The following is an 18,989-nucleotide window of genomic DNA, read 5'->3' on the forward strand; positions in this document are numbered from 1 at the left end:
AGGGGAAACAAAAAAAAAAAAAAAAAAAAAAAAAACACATCTTAGTAAAACCAATACCTTCTCAGCTTCGCATCGAAGCTAAAATATATATTTTATACAGATGTATTTTTATACATATATATAAAGTAATATAGTTAACCCTCAAATTTTAGGTATACTTTATTTTATAGATCATACAGAGTACTAATTGAACATGTAGTATATCAATAATACAGATGGACAGCGTGCCGGTAAAATGTGCTGTGTATAAACAGGGGCTACTTCATACAGGAAGTGAGAATGTAACATCCCCAAACGTTTTTCACAAAAATAAAATGTTAACTATAAATTCTAAATACATTATAAAAATAGTCGATGCTAAGTTAATAGATTTTTTAACCTATGACTTTTATTAATTTTTTTTAATTGTTCCTGTTTTTTATTTAAATCTTTGATAAGATTACATCAACTAAACATTCTATTCAATCCATCTAAAATTAGCCTCGTAATATTTAAATTCAAAAACACTTATGGTATTTGAAATTTTAAAGATCAAGTGAATTTATTATGTGATAGCTGGATACATATCCAAAATATTAAAATAGAGGCGGGATCATTTAACATGCATTATTTCAAAACTAATAATGTGTGGATTTGTTACGAAATAGACAACTTTATTTATAACTTGTTATGTTCAGAAATTTTTTGTTAAGTTTAATGAAATTCAATTGAAATTTTGTATGCGAAGGTTTATTTTTATTTTAAAATATTAAATATGTAAAAATTAGTTTATTATGCAGTGTTGTAAAAATAGTTTTAAAAAGTATTTAAATTACCACCCAAGTACTATAAAAAATTATGTATTTTAAATAATTTTTAAATAAAAAAAAAAAAAATGATATTTGAAGTTATTTTTTTTAATAGAAAATTGATTGGCTGCATTTAAAAATATTATTTATTTAAAATGTTTATCAGATAAGTCAGTCCTTTTTTTAGTCAAAGTAGCACCACCAACACTAAAAACTCTCAACTGATATACTGCTTGATAGAGGATTGTTGTATTTAATGAAAAACTGAAAACAAATTAAAAATATTTAGTAAAATTATACTACTTATATTTATTTTAAGTATCCAATTAACCTTACTTTTTTAATTGTGGGTAAATTATATAAACATTCTATTTTTTTTTTCTGTAGATGTACCCGAAAATCTGTCAAGTTCATCACTAACTTTTAATTTTTTTTGAAGCACATATTGGGTACCCATAAAAAAGCTAAATAAATCATCATGAATTTGGCCATAATCTGTAGAATCATTTTCACTAATATTTTGGAGTAACTCATAATGGGCATTTTTTAAATACTCGGTGGCCATTTGTTTTTTCACTTTTTTTTACAAAGCCTTTTTTGTCTTATACAGAAATTGTTATTTAAACAAATAAAACATTAAATCTAAAATGTTACTTTTTAAATGTACAATGGGTGGTTGTCTACTAATATTCATTTTTATTTACCATAGTTGATATAAAACTAATTGTGTGTGCATAATATCTGTGATTTTGGGTAATGTTTACGTTTTTGGATTGTTTGGAAAATGTATACTAATAATCTTGTTCTTCATTATATAGAATGCTCAAAATGACGATATCAATTTTTTCTATTTCATCATCAAGTACATATAATCAATGTTCTACAAAATATAATAAGGACTAAATTCGAACTAATCTAATGAGAAATTAATTTAAATTTATGATTTTCCATTAATATAAATAAAAAATATAATCAACACCAACATAAACAAAACTTTTTTGCTATAAACAAAGAAAACGTGAACAAGTTGATTTATTTTATACACTTTAAAGTTAACACGATTATTTTAATATCTACTCCTCAGTTTTAAGTGTACCCTAGGATTAATTTTATTTAAAAAAAATATAATTTAAAGTTCATAGGTTACCATTTAACATATTTTTCATGTAAATTTTATTATAATGTGTAAAGCTGTTACCGTTGTTAAAAATCCTTATATTTTATGTGTTATTTATTCAAAGTATAAAAACTTAGTTTTATTTCTATTCATAACCATTCCATTCTTCCTTATAAGAAAAATAATTTGAAATTTTTAATTATTTTAATTTATTATTTGTAGCAAAATCATGATCGTAATCCTAGGTTTCTAAAGAAATTATCTGAATATAGTACTTATGTATTATTGATGCCTCACTTTGTGATACATTTATTTTTAAGGCCACCTTATTATTGTATTATCAAACTTTCAAATCCAATAAAACATTTCTTTATTGTCAATATTGTCCAGTAACATTATAAGTAATATTATAAAAGTAATATATTTAATTAAAGAATGTTACGATTATTGTGGATATTTAATAAAAAATTTTAACATAACTATTTTAATTGAAATTAAATTAAATTATTCTATTGTCTATATGTTGGACTATGTCTCTTTTACGTTCTTTAAATAATTTTATCATAAAGCATATTTCACTAAAATTTATTTTATTTTTATATGAGCTAATTCTAAAATTACTTAAAATTTCAATATACTGTAATACTTTTAAAAATATAATTAAATTACTTACTTTTAAGTAAAACATGAGACAAATTATTAACAGTAAAGAGACAAGAGAGGCAGAAATCTTATCAGTTCTCTTGTTGCTAAGAAAATGACAATTTCTCAAAAGGAGCATTAATAAAATTTGTAATATTTTTCAATAATTTGCGGGAATGACACACATATTACAAATAAATTATATCACAATTAAAAACGCGCGTATTAGAATTGTTGGTCAATGGTTAGCAGCACGTCTGGTTATTCTTCTATAAACTTTGCAAATGAATTCGCGCTAGTCTCAAAAAAGTCATCTTAGATCATTGTTATATTTAAAATGTTATTATTTTATTAATTTACTAATTAAATGTTAAATTATTATATATAATTATAACAGTGTATCAAAACTATTATTACTATTGTAATGATTCTATTGTACTTAAAATAAAATCAAATAATAGGTACAAATTGATCGTATGAACAGTACATACACTAAGAGCCAGGTTACCGAGTGCATTCTTGAACAATAATAGAACCGTAGGGTTTTATTTTGAACTTTGATATGCCCTAGTACTTATAAAAAAATATTGGTTATTTATTAATCACTGAATTGTCTCAGCATTTGTGGGTCGCTTGAACTGGCCGTAAACCAATATAATGCTACTCGGGCGGAATCCGGATTGAATACTTTAGTATTCATATAGCATATATTTTTTTTGTTTTTAACCGACTTCAAAAAAAGGAGGTTATGAATTTGGTTGTATTTTTTATATTTTTTACCCTAGAACTCCGCCATTTATAAATCGGTTTCTAAAAATCTTTTTTTATTTAAAAGGACCTAGTTTTTAATTAGTCCCATAGAAATTTTATTAAAATCGGTTCAGTAGATTTTAAATCAAAGTAACTGAAAAATATGTCATCAAGTAAACGCAATTGCGTTTTAAATTGCTTTCCTGTGACCAGGGGTACTAAAATAAACCCAAATGAACTAACTATCTTCCATATTTTCATTATCAAATAATACTTAATAATTAAAAATATACACTAAAAAATAAAAAAATTTGTACAAAGAAAAATACCGACCAATAAATCTGTTATGAAAAAATTCACTAAAAAGAATAAAATAAATCAGACTATAATTAGAATAAAATCAATTTATAAGAATAATAATATACATTTTTAAAGTCGAAGTTGGTACCAATCAAGGTAAACAAACGTATTTTATAATCAACAACAAGACAGGAAACGTTTGTTGTTGAACAGCACGGCGCACAATAGCAGGCATATATCGAGATGGTGGAAGGGTAACTTAGTTGAATAGCGATCCGAACGTTCGTAAACATGGGTGGCAGACATCGTTGACTGTTGGAATCAAAATTTTCGAATATATTGGTGATAAAATATTATTTATTTTAGAAGCATCTTCTTTTGCTTTTTATGTATTGAAGTAGTAGTAAAAAACAGCACCTATCTAAAGAAATTATAAAACTGTTAATTTTTATAATTATTAGCTTCGATGCGAGCTTAGAGGCTATTGGTTATACTCCTCTGCTATTATAAATTAATTTTTTTGTATGTCCATGTAAGAAATTACTCCTCTTCTACTGGATCAATTTTGCTCGATTATACATCAAAACATCACAAAACGTATTTATTTAAATGATACATGAATCTAAAAATAAATCCTGTTTTATAAAATGCTTTTCTAAATTTTCACATGTGTTATTTGAAAATCCTATCATTAAACAAAATACTTGGAAGAGGGATAAAATCATCATAACAAATTTTTTTCTTTTCAATTTTTGAAAATGTTTTAAAAAACCTGTCTTTTTTAAACCTACATTAAATTATAGTTAATACAATATACTTTAAGATGACAAAAGAAAAACTGTACAAAAATTAGATTTTTTGGAATTATCGAATATTTAAAAAATATATTTAAAAATGTATAATAGTATTTGTGCCAGCATGACGAATATATCGTTATTGTTTGATGATGTTAATAAATAATAATAGTCGTTCTAATAGTCAATTGAATTAAAAAAACTTTAAATCTAATCTAGTAATTTGTGGCAGTTAACAATATGGTCAAAAAAGTAATAATATTGATAAATAAAACTAGCAGTCACTGCTATTAATAGTTTTGATTAGCAGCTATTAATTACTATTGGGAAATAACAGTGCTGAAATCATAACTACTACTATTCCTCATTATCTACACTAAAATAAATTGATGTGCTCCTTACTGTACTATTCTGTACCGCGTCTGCTGTTTTGTTGTCGATTATAATATTAAATGTAATCCATTCGTACAAGCTACTTCATTAATACATGTTTGTGAACCTGGACTGGCACCGACTCTAAAAACAACAATTGTAAATTATAATCCTAATAAATTGACTCTATTCTAATTCTAGTATGACTTATTTTATTCTCTTCAGTGAATTTTTTTTTTTTTTGTTTCTTTTTCTTTGTAAAAATTTTGTAATAAATAAATACTAATTTTATATTTGTTCAAGTACTTAAAATACATGGATGGATTTGATGAAGGTTTTTAAAAAAAACTTGTCTCGTATTTATATGTTTAAAAAAATATTTTTGGCACCCTCGGACGTCATGGCAAAAAAAATGAATTCAACATCTTTAAAGTTTTAATAATCCTAGCAAATCATAGACGTAACCAACCCCTGCCTTTCAAAAACAAATTAAATATTATAAAAAAATTAAATGTGTTGCGTGTATAATCATCTATTATAAAATATTTTTTTATGGAATCAAACTAAATTAAAAATATTGGGAAGGGGGTTTGTGTTTTTATCCCATCCTCTTCTCATTAATGATCTACGCATCGTTTATACACATTCAATTTGCAAAAGCTGCTTAAAATTGGTCATACACTCCAATAAACTTTTTAAACTTTTTTATTAAAATTTAAAAATATTAGTTTTATTAAAGTTTGAAACTTAATAAATTTATAAAAATTAAAAATAAAAATTGTATGAATATATTACACAAAATTGTTAATAACATTAGGGTATTGTATTAGTATTAGCAGAGTAATTGATTTGTCATTGTCCACTAATTTTATCCTAAAATAATAGTAATCTCAAAAATGTTTTTTTTTTGAGTAGTGGTTAAATACTTTTTAGGTTCACCCTTATCCCTTTCTTACCTTTATTTTTTAAAGGGCAACATACATATATATTGGACTAGCTTATAGAATAGAAAATAATCTAATTAAGAAAATGATTGGTCGATAACAATTTTTAGACCAGTACTTGAAAATAATGTTAAATGATAAAAATAGTCACACCCGATCACTAATACACTAAAGCATTAAATTTAACAATAAAATTGCCAATTACCGAACTGATCTCTGGTTCGGCAAATGAAGCCGCCTATGACCGAGTTTTNCATTAAAAACATTCTTAATGCTTATGAACACCACATAGCCGCCAGTTTGAACTAATCTATTATTACTCTTACTACTTGTGACTTGATTGACTTTAGTATTAAACTTCTCAAATATCCATCGAATTGATAATAATTATCAATGAATTTGTCGCCGCTTTAAAAATATTTATCTCATCTACTGAAAACGGTTGTTTGAACTTGTACAAATATATTAAAACTATCGCTATTAATAGACCGTCCCACAGTGGAATGAAACGCCGATTTAGGCGGCCATAAGTATCATTTTTTAAAAGTCACTTAAATTTTTTTTTTTTAGCAAAACACATTAATATCATACTTAAGTGTTTTAATACAAATTTTCAAGGGCATAAGTTGATTTAGTGAAGGTGTAGAGCTATTATAATGTTATACTTCTAAAATTTATCCGTATTTTCAGTAATTTTGAGTTTATTTTTGTACATTTTTTTGTATGCCTTAAAACATAATTTAAAATTAAAAAAAATTTTTGATTCCTATTAAAAAAGATATCTTTTTTCAAATGAAAAAGAAAAAAAAAGGTTTTTTTTTATTTTTGTGGAATTTAACAAATTTATACTTAAAAAAAATCGAATTTTTTCGTTTTTTTTCTCTAGTTTGCTCGTTTAAAGAGATTAACTAAAAATTACGCAAAATTATGTTAATCCATACATGTGGCTTGTAGAGCAAGTCATTAGCTATACTATGAAAAAAATATAAAATTACTGATTTTTAAAATTTAAATTTTTTAAGGAGATTCCTACAATGACGAGGAACGAGGGAAATTTTTAAAATTTTTGAGGGTAATGTCTTCGAATAGATACGATTTATGATCTTTTGACATATCGTTGAAAGAAATTGGTTCGGTGGTAAAATTAATACCTTCTCAGCTTCCCATCGAAGCTAAAATTTGAAAAATAAGAAATGATTTAAAAGTTTTAAAATTTGGCTGCTTTTTATTAAAATCATTTTTTTGTGACAAGACAACGAATAAAAATCGTTATAATCATATATCAGGTTTTGCAAAATTATATCATTAGATATAGCGACCTTAGATATATTTTTGCATCAACTGCGGAAGCTTTAGCTATATTATCAATAATACATAGAATATCTTTAAAAAAATTTGTTTTTCTCTTTATATTGATTGTAGCTATTTTACATATCAATTATATGATATTAATTATACTCAAATTTTTTTGTTTATTATGTATATTTTAAAAACTATACTACTATAGCAAATGTTTAATCTATTTACAATTTTTGACATTAATAATATTGGACATATTAAATACAATTGTACAAATTATACCATTTTTACTTTCATATTATTTCATTATTGTTAATCAGTAATTATATACTGTTAATCAAATAATTACTTAAAAAATATTTTTAAATAACACATTTTTTTTTTAAGAAGAGTTTGTAACTAATGATTATATCCTTTAAGATGCTCATAAAGTTCCAAAATTTTAAAATAATTTTACAAATGGTATTCATTTAAATACACTCCTATATATAGACTAAGAATAGAAATTTTTTATGCATAATTATTTTATAGTTCTTTTTTTTATTAATTAAAACATTTTTAAAAAGTTTGATACTTTTTAAATTTTAAGTGAAATTAATTATTCTAAATAAAAAATTAAATAAAAATAAATTTTGTCTTTCCTAAGAACCAGTATATTTAGGTTTTCGTTCTTCTATAAATGCTACTAGTCCTTCAATTCGATCATTTGTTGGTATAACTTGATTATAACATGCTTCTTCAATTGCGAATCCTGTTGTGAAGTCTACTTGCTGTCCATGAAAAATAGCTTTCTTGGCCATTTTAACAGCAAATGGCCCATTAGGAAGAATTTCTTTGGCTATTTCAATAGCATTGATATATGCACTTGTCCCTTGATCATTTTGTTCAATTACTTTGTTAACAGCTTTATATTGTAATGCTTGATTTGCACTGAAAATTCTAGCACTATAAATTAACTCCTTGGCTAAAGGTCCACCAACTATACGAACCAAACGTTGTGTACCTCCAGCACCTGGGATAATACCAAGTCTAGTTTCAACCAAACCAAATTTAGTATTATTTGAAGCAATAATGAAATCACAACTCAAAGCTAACTCAAAACCACCTCCCAAAGCAGCACCATCAACTGCTGCTATAACAGGAATTTGTATATTTTCAATGGCATTAGCTAAATGCCGTAAATCTGTTACACATTGTCGTACTTCTATAGGATTTAAGGTGAGTCTTTCCTTTAAATCTGCTCCAGCACAGAATATCCCTTTAACAAGACTTCTTAAAATAACTACTCTAATATCATTTGAACTATTTACTTGTTTTATGATGTTGAAAAGTTGATCAACCATATTCTTATTAATTGCATTTCTTGATCCTGGTCTATTAAGTCCAACAACAGCAATACCTTCTTCTTTACCAGTTAATTTTTGTAAAGTTACAAAAGGTTGTAAATGTTCTGGAGTAGGTTTAGTCGATAGATTATAAGCTATATTCTTTACAATAAATTTTGATTTAAAAAAAAGTTTTCTAATAGACATGATGCTTGTATTTTGTTTAACAAATTTATACATTCTGACCTTTTTATCTTTTACATTTAATTGTAGAACTAATATAAGGTGTTATTGTATTTTTTAAATTATGTAATCTACTTGATAAGATAATACAAAATACAGATTGAATAATCAAAACACATATTTATAACAAAACGTATGTTTTCAGTTTCTATAGCAACAGTTTTTCAAAACAATTATTTACAATTTTTTTTTATGAAGTTAATATTTTTTTTTTTTAAATTGTATTTAATTAGAATTTTTTTAATTGTTTTTTAATCAATCGTAGCGAATGTCAAAAGAGGCATTACCTTTATGGTTAGAAGATTTGTCCGAGTGAGTCATAATCGAACTCTTAATAAAATAAAAATAATACTAAAATAACTACAAATTTTAATACAATTAAAAAAAAAATCATATCTTATATTTACGAAGATTGTGATTTTTCGTTTACACAATTTTAAAAATTAATAATAAATTTAATAAATAATTTGATAAATAATATATTAAATTAAAGACCTTATACTTAAACCATATCCTTACTTAATCATACTTGGAGGAGAAGGTGTTCCCCTTCCCCACCCAGCTTCACAAAAGTTATGTACAATGCTACATATTATAAGCACAAATTGAATAAAATGTTTAAAGAATTTAATTTCTCAGTCCTTAAAAATATTTCTTTATAAATTTACATATAATTTGCATAAGTTTTATGATATAATTATGGAGATGGGGTAAACCTTCACTAGACCCCCCAGATGCTTTATATTATGCCACATTAAATTTTTTAAACAAACCTGTTAAAATTATTAGCATACCCGTGTTTGTTTATGGTAATGACATCTTTTGATGAAGCTAAATCTAATTTTTTTCTTTAATACATTTTTTTTTAATAATATTATTTTCCTGAATTCTTTGACGACTGGCTACTACTTTTATAATTTAGAAAACATGAGTAATAAGTGTGTGCTTCTCTTTAATAGTTTTAATAGCAAAATCATTGGAGATTTATCAAAGTCCTATATTTTGGAACGTTTGAATTCTATTTAAATTTGACTTTTTTGCAGTACACCTAAGTTGCAGTCCATACATCCAAATAGGATTGAATAGCATTTTGTAAATTAAAAGTTAAGTTTTTACACTGGTTAAGTTATTTTTAATTAAAATGGGTCTTAGATGGCACATTGGTTTATTAAAGGTTAATTTAGTATTATGAATATTATGACTCCAGGTTAGTCGCTTATCTAAGATGATTTCCGAGTACCTGACTGTATTTGATGTGGAATTAGGATGTTTTTAATGTAATTAAAAAAAAAGTATATATATAAATGTAACATACAGCTTGTTTAAATGTGAACATAGTGTAAATTGATTTATTTTAACTCTCCATTTTGCATACCACTCAGACGTGAGGTTAAGATGTAATTGTAAGTTAGAGGAAGTAGTTAGTGAGTTCTATATAATGGATATAATAACTTTGTCATTAGCATAATCAGCATCAGAAGTCTATAGAAGAATTGTTTTTTTCCTGAGTTATAAAAATAGTGTTTACCTCTCTGTATATTTGATGTATTGTGCTGTGTGATGTAGAAACCCAAACTGAGTATCAGTTTGGGAGTATGTTTTTATTTTTATTATACATTAGAATTAATATTAAAACTATTAACATCATGATTTCAATTTAAACAATTTTTTTTTTAATTTTCTTTATAATTAAACTCATAAGAGTAAAAGTTGCTGTAACATATCAGTTAGATATTCTTGATTTTGGCACATCTTATTAAAGACTATAGAATTTAAATAAAAAGATTGGTTGTACATTATTAAAAAATTATTCTGTTTATTAAGATATACTTTTACTTGTTTGGTTTTTACTGGTTTTTAAATAATAATTTCTGTTACAGGAGAATTGAAATCTCTCGTACTAATTCTAAAAATGATTATAGAATTCAAGAAGTATCAAAATCAAAAAGTGCTCGAACCTGGTCAACTCATGAAAGAATACCATTAGATATATTTCCTACATCACTTTTATCACCCTTTTTACATATTAATGAAAATTCTTTACCTAATTTTAATACTAAAGATGATAATTTAGATGTACAAGTTCAACAAAGAGAAAATTCTGCTCGATTTGGTCGACGTGCTGTACATAATATTAGTAATTTAAACAAGAACACCCAATTTAATTGTAATGCTAAGGATAACAGTTCATCTGAACCCAAATTAAATATAAATGCTGGAGAAGACTTTCTTGAACAGTCTTGGACGTCTTTAAATTTTTTCAATAGAAAACAAAGAGGAAGATTAACTACAAAACAAAAAGGTATATATATAATTATATATATATATATATATATATATTTGTAATGTTTTAAAAAATATTTGAAAATTTGATATTTTACTTGAAGAATGTCATAATGTATAATCTTAAATTTTGTTATGATTTTACACTTTATAAATAATAAAATATATTATTTTTATAGACTGTAATACATTGACATATTTTACTCTAGAAGGTGAAAATGATACCAACTTTATAAAAAATGATATTAAACTGCAGTCACCTTTTATAATACCTGAACTTCCAAGTGGAACAGAATTAAAATTTGATATAACTAGCACTTGGGGTGATCAACATTATGTGGGTCTCAATGGGATTGAAATCTTTAATGATGAAGGTCTATTAATTAATATTTTAAAAGTATGTAGCTAAGTTTGTTGTAATTTTATAATTAATTAACAAGATCAATTTGTACTTTTAATAGATATGGGCTGATCCATCTGATATTAATGTTCTTCCAGAATACACATCGGACCCTCGAGTGGTTCAGAATTTAATTGATGGTATTAACCTTACAAGAGATGATATGCATTTATGGCTCACTCCTTTTACTCCAGGTGGTCATCATTATGTTTATTTTAAATTTGATAAAACTCAAACTGTTGCTATGATTAGAATATGGGTATAGTTTATAATTTATTTTTTATGTATTTTTATGAAAATTTAAATAATGGTTTTATTTAGAACTACAATAAATCAAGAATTCATTCTTATAGAGGTGTTAAGAATATGAAAATATATTTGAATTCTCAATTGATTTTCCTAGGAGAAATTTCAAGAGCTTCTGGTGGTATTGTGGGTTGTCCTGATGCATTTGGTGATGTGTGTTTTCTTTTTTATATATTATAATTAAGTTAAAAGTATTTATTTAGTTATTTGTTTTAATTATTAAGACAATTTTGTATACATTGAATGATGAAATTCTTGAAAACATTGCTATGCATGATACTTCTTTTCATACATTTCTAGAAACTAACAATCCAGATAATACATTGGCTAATGAACCATATCAACGTCCTCTTACTGTAGATACTGGTGTATGTTTAACTAAAGCATTGTATAATAAATTTTTATGCTCAAATAATTTTATTTTTCAGATTATTAGGCCTTTAACTTTTGCTCAACCAATTATTACAAATGTTTCATCTGGTTCTATTTCACCAAATATTAAATCTCATTGTCAAACTACTGGATCTATATTATGTCAAAAATCATTAAAAATAATTATTATTTCATCATGGAGTTTAAATAATTCAAACATAGAAAGTTACCCAAATATAGTTGGATTACTTGGCCTAAAAGTTTTAGGAGAAGCTGGTGATACTGTTAAAATTGATAGTATAAAATGTAATTTGGACAACACTAATGTAGAGAAGTATGGGATTAAATAATAGTATTTTAACAGTTTTTTTAATACAAATTTTAAATAGTACAGTAAAATGAGAAAAAAAATTTTATTGACACACCATAACAGTATCAGGTGGAGAATATTTAAATATTTTAATTCTACTAAGAAGCTAACTGATTTACTAATAATCCATTATACTAACTTCATAATGATTATTAATTTTTTTATATTAATTATAAAAAATTTTTAGGCTTTTGGATACTACTATTTCTAACAGTGATGATGATATGTGGACTTGTAAATTGTCAGATGAACATTTAATATTAACTTTGAACTTTTTGACTCCAGTTCATTTATCTACATTAGTTATATGGAATTATAATGGACCTATTGACTTTTTGAACTATGGTGTATGGTTATAAGTTACTTAGTATTTACATTTTGCTATTTTGAATTATTAATATAACATTTAAAAATTTTATTTGAATATTGAAGGTAAAATTTATTAGATTAAAAGTTGATGATAAAGAACTTACAGAAAGAGGTATAGTAGAAGTTAGGCGTGGACCAGGTCATTGTAAGTTCAACTTTGGACAAAATATCTCTTTACTTCCAAGTCACAAATCTAACCACTATAAAAAGACAATTATCAAAAGTTTTGAAGAACATAAAAGTAAGTAATTAAAAATTCAGATTTATAGCATCAAATTTTTGTATGATTTATAATTTACGTGTATATCTGTAAATTGTAAGTTAATTATAACATGTTCATTTTTCATAAAATACAGTTAGTTACATGGCTTTGTATACTTTTTATCTCTGTATCAGTGGTGATTATACAGGAGAAGATTTGGGGTCTTGGGTAATCTATTCCTAAAAATAAATTATTGGTTTAACTAGATCAGCAATGCCTAGAATAATATACAAATAAAAAAGAGCTAGATGAAGGTGATCAGTTACCACAAGGTTGGATTTGGAAGGGTATGTTGATGTTCGAGTATATACTTGAAATAAAGCAATTAAGAATGAAAAATAATCATTTTATTAGAAGGGTTAGTGTTTTATTAAAACACTATGTGAACATTTCATTACCTTGTAAATTATAATTTTGTGATATTCTGTTATTTTTCTCCAAGTTACAGATATATTTAAGATAATTTAGTTTTTATCCAATAAAATGTTTTTATAAAAATAATTTTTTTATTTATTGATATACTTAGTGATGGATTGGGTCACTGAATAATTCCTAGTGAAGGTTATTCTTTAAAACCAAAGGCAGCTTGAACTATTATTATGCAAGTCAATTTTTTTCTAATCCGCAACTAACTATACTTATACATATGTAATAAAAAACATTCAATTTTAAAAACATATATTTATATACAGAGTGATCAAAATCTGGTAAGACTCTTATTTTCTCAGAAACTATTGAGAATTTAAAATTTTTGTAAAAAGAAAAATGATTAAGTTTATTAAACTCTACAATAATATGAAGTTAAATACATTTTTTTTTATCCCTTCAGGGATAAAAATGTTTATTTATAATTTTTTTAAATGGGAACCACTATTTTTGATTTGATAATATGATAGAAAAAAAATTACAAATCATTTTATTCTTATAATTTTTTTTATCCGAACAACTGTTTACGTTTTATAATTGTTTAAAGATTTTGACTTCCAGAAAAAATATTGTCATTTATTACGTTTCATAATATCGGTGGCAGTACAACCGGTATTTTTGTTAGATTCTTTAGTCTGACAAAACCATAAACTTAGCTATTAATAATACACCAAAAAGCCGGTTTGAATCTATTATTGTTATCACTCATTTAGTGCGTAGTAAATTTTTATAGCTAATTTACCTGTCATAACTTGATCAATAAAATTTGGTTTATGCAACAGCAAATAAAAATGATGACTATTTAATACAGTAAAATGACAATAGAAATTTGGCCTAAAATCGCTTAACTTTAACAAGCTGTAACGGACGAACGGTTAATCAGATAAAAAAAATTATAAGAACAAAATTGTTTGTAATTTTTTTTTTCTATCATTTTATAAAGTTAAAAATAAGGGTTTTCATTAAAAAAAATTATAAATAAGGGTTTTTATCTTTGAAGGGACGAAAAAAATAATGGTTTGACTACACATTTCTGTAGAGTTTTTTGAACTTGATATTTTTTCTCTATAATAAAATTTAAAATTCTCAATATTTTCTGAGAAAATGAGTGCCTTACCAGATTTCAATCACCCTGTATACCTCCTCAATTTTATATATTTAATAAAACTATTCCATCTATTTAGAAAAAAAATTTTTTAATAGGTTTCAAAAATTAACCTTTATAATTTAAAATTATCTCATTTTCCTATAAAATATAATAAGGCAACTTTACTGTAGTGACGGCGAAGCACTACAAAAGTACTATGACAATAGTAATTAAAAATTGTTCCAAACTTCTATGTTCTATCATTCACTTTTTTGTTTCTTATCAATGTTCATAGCAACAGTAGTGTGCCAATATTTTATAATTAGAAAGGGTGGTTATACATTTTTCAATACTTACCACCCACCCCTTAAAATCATCATGATATTTGTCATACATAATATAGGTTATCAACCCACTGCTTGACTGAATAGAAGGTTAACAAATTTAAAATAAATTGTTTTGCTCTACATTTTAGTTAATTTTTTTTCAACAGGAGTGAATATTTTTGACTATGAATATGCAACTATTCCTGTTGGGTTTGTTTATCAAATTGCATTGTTGTCAACTTGGGGAGATCAATATTACATAGGATTAAATGGAATTCAATTATTTGATAATAATGGTGAAATTATTAAGTTGGAACTTCGAAGTAAATAAAAAATAAAATTATATATTAGGGTTCTTAAGAAAAATCCTTTAAAATTAACCACATATTTTTAGATATTACTATTTTAGATCCTTGAATTTTCAACCCTAAGGTAATATTTAAAGAATTTAAAAGATTTTTTTTAACTCACTATTTATATGTATCAATTTCTAAATGATGAAACAAGAAACAGAAAAAAATTATTTTATATAAAAAATAACAGAAATATATAGATTTTAACAATAAAAATACAAAAAGATTATTATATTAACTATCCAGAAAAGAAAATGTCCTCTCCTTGATCTCCAAGAGAGTCTGGGTCCTTCACATAAATTAATTATCTTTTTTTACTCATAATAATTTAAACAATTTTTTACCTATTTTTGTTTAATAATAATATGAACTTAAGGCTCTCACATTCATAAAATCTAACTCCGATTTTAATATTTTCATTAAGCTTTTAAACAAGCTTTATTTTACTTGCATAAGTTTGTAGACATTTTATTATTAGACTATTCCATGAATGCCTATTTTTTTCACTTTGATCATAACATAAATGTGTTTTATTTATGTATTAACATTATATGTAAATTAATATTTTTATTTTAGATGTTAATTGTTGGCCACATAGTGTAAATATATTGAAAAATAATAAAAATGATATTAGAACGCCTGAAAAATTAATAGACGGTGTTAATGAAACTTTAGATGGATCACATATGTGGCTTGCTCCAATTCTTCCTTCAGAGGTCTTTAATTAAATAATTATTTCATTTATATTTAGTGTTGGTGCTAGTTTTCATATAGCCTTAATGATATCTTTAAGATAGACTTTGTCTTTAATAAGTAAGAATTCTTTCTATTATTTAAATATAAACAAAAATTTTAACTATTGTTAAATTCTATACTATACCTGGAATAACAATCAAATGATAAACTTCATATTTCATTTTTTCCAGAAAATTTTAAATTGATTTTAAAAATAACTTAATATAGAATATACAGTATGATTTATTAAGTGTACTATTCCACATTTTTTTGTTAAATGATTATTTTTATAAAAAAGTATAAATTAAAATTTATTTTGTAAACCATTGTCTATATCTAATTTATTGTGTAAAAAAATTATTTTTAAGAGTAAATTTTAGAGTAATTTTTAAAAATTAAATGAGAACCTATTATTATTATTTTATTATTAAAATTTAGAATGGTTTAAATATAATTTTGAATAATCAATAATCAGTTTTGTATTATTACTTTTTAAGTAATAATTTTTAGTTATAAGCAAAAGGATCTACTACATAGAAGAATTCTTATTTGTGCATTTAGTAAAAAAAGAACTTGAAATTATGACTGCATCGAAATGCAGTATCTAGAGCTATGTTTTTCCTGCTTACTTTGGCACCAGCACTATTATAATTTAATATTTTTATTTATTTTCAATTGATGTTTATTATAAAGGTAACAAAAGTTTTTATTATATTTGATGAACCTACTTATGTGTCAATGTTTAAAATTTGGAATTATGCTAAAACACCTTCTAGAGGAGTCAAAGACTTTGCAGTAAGATTTTTATTACTTAATAAATTTTTTGGTTAAATATATTAATATTCTTGTTTAGATATTAGTTGATGAATTATTAATTTACAATGGTTGTATGGAATGTTTTGATCCTAATACAAATTTAAAACAGTATTCAACCATTACATTTAACATTTCAAAAGATCAGAATGAAATATTTTTAGAATCTTCAAAGTAATGTAATAAATTATCTAATGTAGAGATATATTTAAAATTTTACTATTTTGGGATAATATTTCAAATATTTGTATGCCCAAAAATAAATTTCAGTTTATTATATTTAAATTGATAGAAAAGTCTTTTATTGAGATCTTTCTTCTTGTCAAAAGGAAAAATAAATAAAAAATCATTTACTTCCAAGATATGCCTCTTAAAATTTGCTGCTTGATCTATTTCCTCCTTTTGTTTTAAAATACGCCACTGTTTGATTATTTTAAGATGATTATTTATTTTTATAATTAATTATACTAATTTTTAATAGCAGTACAAGTGATCTGAATGGTTTAAATGTTGAAGGGATGCTACTAAACAGCGTAGCTGATCAATCTCAGAGACCATTTACTTCAATGGTGCCACCATCAAGATTAATTAAATAATTTTATAAATAAATTTACTTATACACATATTAGGTAACTATTAGAGTATTGAGTGGATAAGTCTGTCATATTTCCTATTTTTTTATATATTAGTTAAATTATTTTAAATATAAAATTTAATATTACTTTTTAAGATTACTTTGAAGAATAATTTAAAACAAGGCTATACTTTAGCCTCTCTTAAATCTGTCAATTATATTAAAGGCCGAGCTTCGGAAAATGTTATATGTAAGGAATAGGAACAAGGTTTTACCTTGTTTTACAAGGATAGAATGCTTTAGTATGCTGAAAATAAAAGCATAAAAATTACAGTTATATATTATAAAGAGTGTAGTTTTATAGAATAACATTTTTTTTTCAAAGATTTTATTAAGTCAGAGATAGCTTCATGATACGTAATATCTCTATCTAAATCATTGAAATAAGAATTTCTACAATGCTAATTAAAAAATTATTATAAAATATATTGTTTAGAAAATGTGTTTCTTTAACATAATTAGTATTGTTTAGAGCAATGAAAAAAAAAAAATTATTTGCAAAACAAATTAAATTATCTTATATTAAATTTAATTAAAAATTTCAACTATAAGCATTATTTGTAATTTTTTTTTTTTATCTTTCATCAATTTTGTCTAAAATTGTCAAATTTACAATAATAAAATTTTTTTACATAATTTTATTGTTATTGTTGTCTTTATTAGATATGGGATGTTACCTTAAAATACCTAGATTATACTTATACTTTATTATAAAATTGTATCATACTTTTTTTTTTAAGACTCAATATTTAGAAAAGAACTTCATTTTCATATAGTTTAATATGTATTACCTTAAATTTTTAACTTATTTGTTGAAATAGATAATAGTTTTATTATTAATTATGTCATATACTTAATTATTACAAATAATATTGATTTAGAAATTTTGCTTTTTTTAAATAAAATTTTGGTGCTCAAAATTTTGTACATTATAACTAGGCTTGTAAAATAAATAAAAATGTTATTCTATTTAATAAATTATTATTTATTGCAAAACTAGCATTCAAAAGATAAACAATTTATCACATCATTTTTCTTATTAAAAAAAATAACATGAGACTTGTTTATAATATTAAAAATTTTTCTTTTCCTTACTTTATGAATATATGCATATTTAAAAATAAAACATTAAATATCTAGTTTTTAAAAAAATCGATTAGTTTTAAGAACAAAATTTTGAAAAAAGAGCCGAAGTTTTAATTTGCTGACACTATTTCTGTATAATGGTCAAATACTTAAGGAACATTTATTTAATTGATGATATTATCTCTTGTGTGCACTATCAACTCTTGTAAGAGTGTTCAGTAAGTAAGGAAACTTACTATTGATCTCATTGTTTGTCACAATTGACCTTTTTCCTTACTTGAACATTCTGTATAGGAGGAGAACAGATTAGAGTAAATTTTAACCTTTTTTTGTGTATAAATAATTATTATTACACAGAAAGGTTCCATAACTACGTTCTATGATATATTGAAATTATAATAGGGTACATGTAATTATAATAAATCGTGTTCTTTGGTGAATTACCCTCATGACTTTGGTTTCAATCAAATATCCTAAGGTGTTCTATATAATCATACGTAATCCCTCATTATCCTAGCTTGATAAGTACCTTTAAGTAAAGTTAAACTATTATTATATTAGATTTCATGTGATGTTCATTATTTTAGATTTAT

At 24.2% G+C, this 18,989-nt stretch overlaps 2 protein-coding genes and 1 long non-coding RNA gene across 8 annotated transcripts; 1 reads left to right on the forward strand and 2 right to left on the reverse strand.

Annotated features, from left to right (window-relative positions):
- Nucleotides 1-872: 872 nt before the first annotated feature.
- On the reverse strand, nt 873-9,608 carry LOC126904323 (uncharacterized). The gene is made up of 5 exons (XR_007703724.1): nt 8,862-9,608; nt 4,794-4,907; nt 3,723-4,219; nt 1,125-1,668; nt 873-1,052 (listed from the first exon to the last, which is right to left on the reverse strand). It is a non-coding gene; the product is annotated as an uncharacterized LOC126904323 (long non-coding RNA).
- LOC126904322 (methylglutaconyl-CoA hydratase, mitochondrial-like) lies at nt 7,526-8,641 on the reverse strand. The gene has a single exon (XM_050683296.1). It carries the CDS (start codon nt 8,569-8,571, stop codon nt 7,648-7,650), a length of 924 nt encoding a protein of 307 aa, XP_050539253.1. The 5' UTR covers nt 8,572-8,641; the 3' UTR covers nt 7,526-7,647.
- LOC126904321 (katanin-interacting protein-like) lies at nt 8,717-17,726 on the forward strand. Of its 6 annotated transcripts, XM_050683290.1 has the most exons (15): nt 8,717-8,886; nt 10,455-10,876; nt 11,037-11,254; nt 11,319-11,516; nt 11,579-11,716; nt 11,788-11,931; nt 11,992-12,269; nt 12,493-12,652; nt 12,738-12,915; nt 14,943-15,098; nt 15,705-15,844; nt 16,557-16,658; nt 16,717-16,850; nt 17,158-17,305; nt 17,407-17,706. In XM_050683290.1, exons 1-14 carry the CDS (start codon nt 8,843-8,845, stop codon nt 17,270-17,272), a joined length of 2,427 nt encoding a protein of 808 aa, XP_050539247.1. In that variant the 5' UTR covers nt 8,717-8,842; the 3' UTR covers nt 17,273-17,305; nt 17,407-17,706. The 6 variants fall into 6 exon arrangements, with proteins under 6 accessions (XP_050539247.1, XP_050539249.1, XP_050539246.1 ...); XM_050683292.1 differs by having other exon boundaries at nt 11,067-11,254; nt 17,158-17,723; XM_050683289.1 differs by having other exon boundaries at nt 17,158-17,706.
- Nucleotides 17,727-18,989: the final 1,263 nt, after the last annotated feature.

The sequence above is a fragment of the Daktulosphaira vitifoliae genome, unplaced genomic scaffold, assembly GCF_025091365.1.
Source record: "Daktulosphaira vitifoliae isolate Bord-2020 unplaced genomic scaffold, ASM2509136v1 Scaffold_4, whole genome shotgun sequence".
NCBI classification, from domain to species: Eukaryota; Metazoa; Arthropoda; class Insecta; order Hemiptera; family Phylloxeridae; genus Daktulosphaira; species Daktulosphaira vitifoliae.